Source organism: Caenorhabditis briggsae (genome assembly GCF_000004555.2).
Source record: "Caenorhabditis briggsae complete genome, chrI, whole genome shotgun sequence".
In the NCBI taxonomy this organism is placed as follows: Eukaryota; Metazoa; Nematoda; class Chromadorea; order Rhabditida; family Rhabditidae; genus Caenorhabditis; species Caenorhabditis briggsae.
In genome coordinates this window covers 904797-906739 of record NC_013489.2, presented here as the reverse complement: position 1 = coordinate 906739, position 1943 = coordinate 904797, and the positions used below count along the sequence as shown (strand labels likewise).

Below are 1943 nucleotides of genomic sequence, written 5' to 3'. Positions count from 1 at the left end.
CAAAAAATATGTAGCAATTCATCAGAGAGACCTAGAAAATGACAATTTTCTCAAGAAAAAATTCCAAAACCTATTTTTTTCGACAATTTAAAAAAAAATCAAGAAGATCGATACAAATCATTGATCCGTATATAATCGATAACCTCATCCGGCGTCGCATATTTTATCGATTTTTTCGCGGAAATCGCCGCTCGAAGTCGTGTCGAACTGACTGCCGACACAGGACACACATCATCTACGATCATCTCGATTTTTTCAGCCAAATTTTTGGGAATTTCAGACATTTTTTCTATTGTGGCCATTGGATGGGACTGGTCCCGGGATAGGACTAATAAACCGAATTCCGTGATAATTTTAATGATATCGGCGGATTTCCAAAGATTCGAACCATCTGGAAGGATACGGGTGAAGGAGTCGACGACGTCTCCACCGACCACAAGCATTAGTCCAACGTCCGAGCCGAATTTCGCCTGGAAAATATTGAATTTCGTGGGATTAGGAAAGTGCGCTCTATTGAGAATAAGGGCGCGAATTTGAATTTTCGAGAAATGATGAAAATGCGCTCTGTCGAGAATTTCCCCTGAAAACGACTAATTTTTCGAATTTTTCCGGAAATTTTCAAATTTTTTGTGGATTTTAGAAAATGCGCTCTATTGAGAATACGCCGCGAATTTGAACTTTTTGAATTCCTAAAAAAATGTAATTTATCGAAAATAAAGAAAAATCTGCTTCAAATTCGAAATTTTTGCATATAAAAAGCAAATGCGCTCTAATGAGAATTTTGTCAAAAATTAGGTTTTTAGGTTTTTGGAAATTCAATAATTATTAATTTTAGAAAGTGCGCTCTAATGAGAATTCATTGAAAAATTTACAATTTTTAAAATTTTTTTCGGAAAAAATTCAAACTTTTGTGAATGCAAATTTCATTTTTATTTCAGAAATCGAACTTTTAAAAGAAAAATGCAAATGCGCTCTAAGGAGAATCCGCAAAAAATGAGCGGGAATTCAATTTTTTGAGCGATTTTTTTGACATTTTTAGTAGACACATTTGCAAATGCACTCTGATGAGAATTCTATGAAATTCTGGCGCGGTTTTGAAATTTTCGAAAAAAATTCTTTCGAAAAAATTCAAAAATCAGAAAATGCGCTCTAATGAGAATTTCCAGAATTTTCCTTGAAATTGCTTATTTTTCTTTTTTCTCCCATTTCGTTTTCTTATCAAAGTGAAAAAAGGAAACATCAGAAATGTTTGCATAAAGAAAAACCAATTTTCATTGAACTGATAAGAAACCATTTCGAATCCTCAATGAGCAATTAAAATGGCTCATTCATTTGTAATGATTTCCGTCGAAAACTCTCTACACACAGAGTATGTCCAATCAGATCGTAATGTGACACGTGACACGTTTTAGGATAAGGTGCATTCGACCTTGTTCATCTCTTCATCGCACGACAGTACTCCACAATCTCTTTGAGCTTAATTATCTCGGTCCCTATAAAAGGTATCAAAAAATATTTTGATACGTTGGAAACTGTGTTTTCTGGATTACGAGACGCTTGATCCTTGGCAGCGTCACCAATAAGTCGTTCAGTTTCATTGAATGCCACATAGGATGGTGTGGTTCGGTTTCCTTCGAAATTTGCAATGATTTCGATCTGAAAACCAGGGGAATTGAAGATGAGACCCTCAAGACACACCTTTCCATTCTGATAAACCCCAACACATGAGTTTGTAGTTCCCAAATCGATTCCAATCGATCTGCTTGAAGATATATTAACACCTGATGACCATTCTCTGAAATCGATCATTTTCTAAATATAAGACTGAAAAAAAGAACTACAGCTGAGTCAAGGCTTGCTTCAAGTCTCCAATGATATCCTCGACGTTTTCGATGCCAACACTGTAATTTGAAAATTTTGGATTTCGAAAAAGATTCCAAAAA

The 1943-nt window shown here is 35.1% G+C and overlaps 1 protein-coding gene across 1 annotated transcript; it reads right to left on the bottom strand.

Annotated features, from left to right (window-relative positions):
- Positions 1 to 98: 98 nt before the first annotated feature.
- On the bottom strand, positions 99 to 1809 carry CBG19480 (the record flags this gene model as incomplete). The annotated part of the gene is made up of 3 exons (XM_002646452.1): positions 99 to 470; positions 1525 to 1656; positions 1699 to 1809. 3 exons carry the CDS (start codon positions 1807 to 1809, stop codon positions 99 to 101), a joined length of 615 nt encoding a protein of 204 aa, XP_002646498.1.
- Between the last annotated feature and the right edge of the window lie 134 nt (positions 1810 to 1943).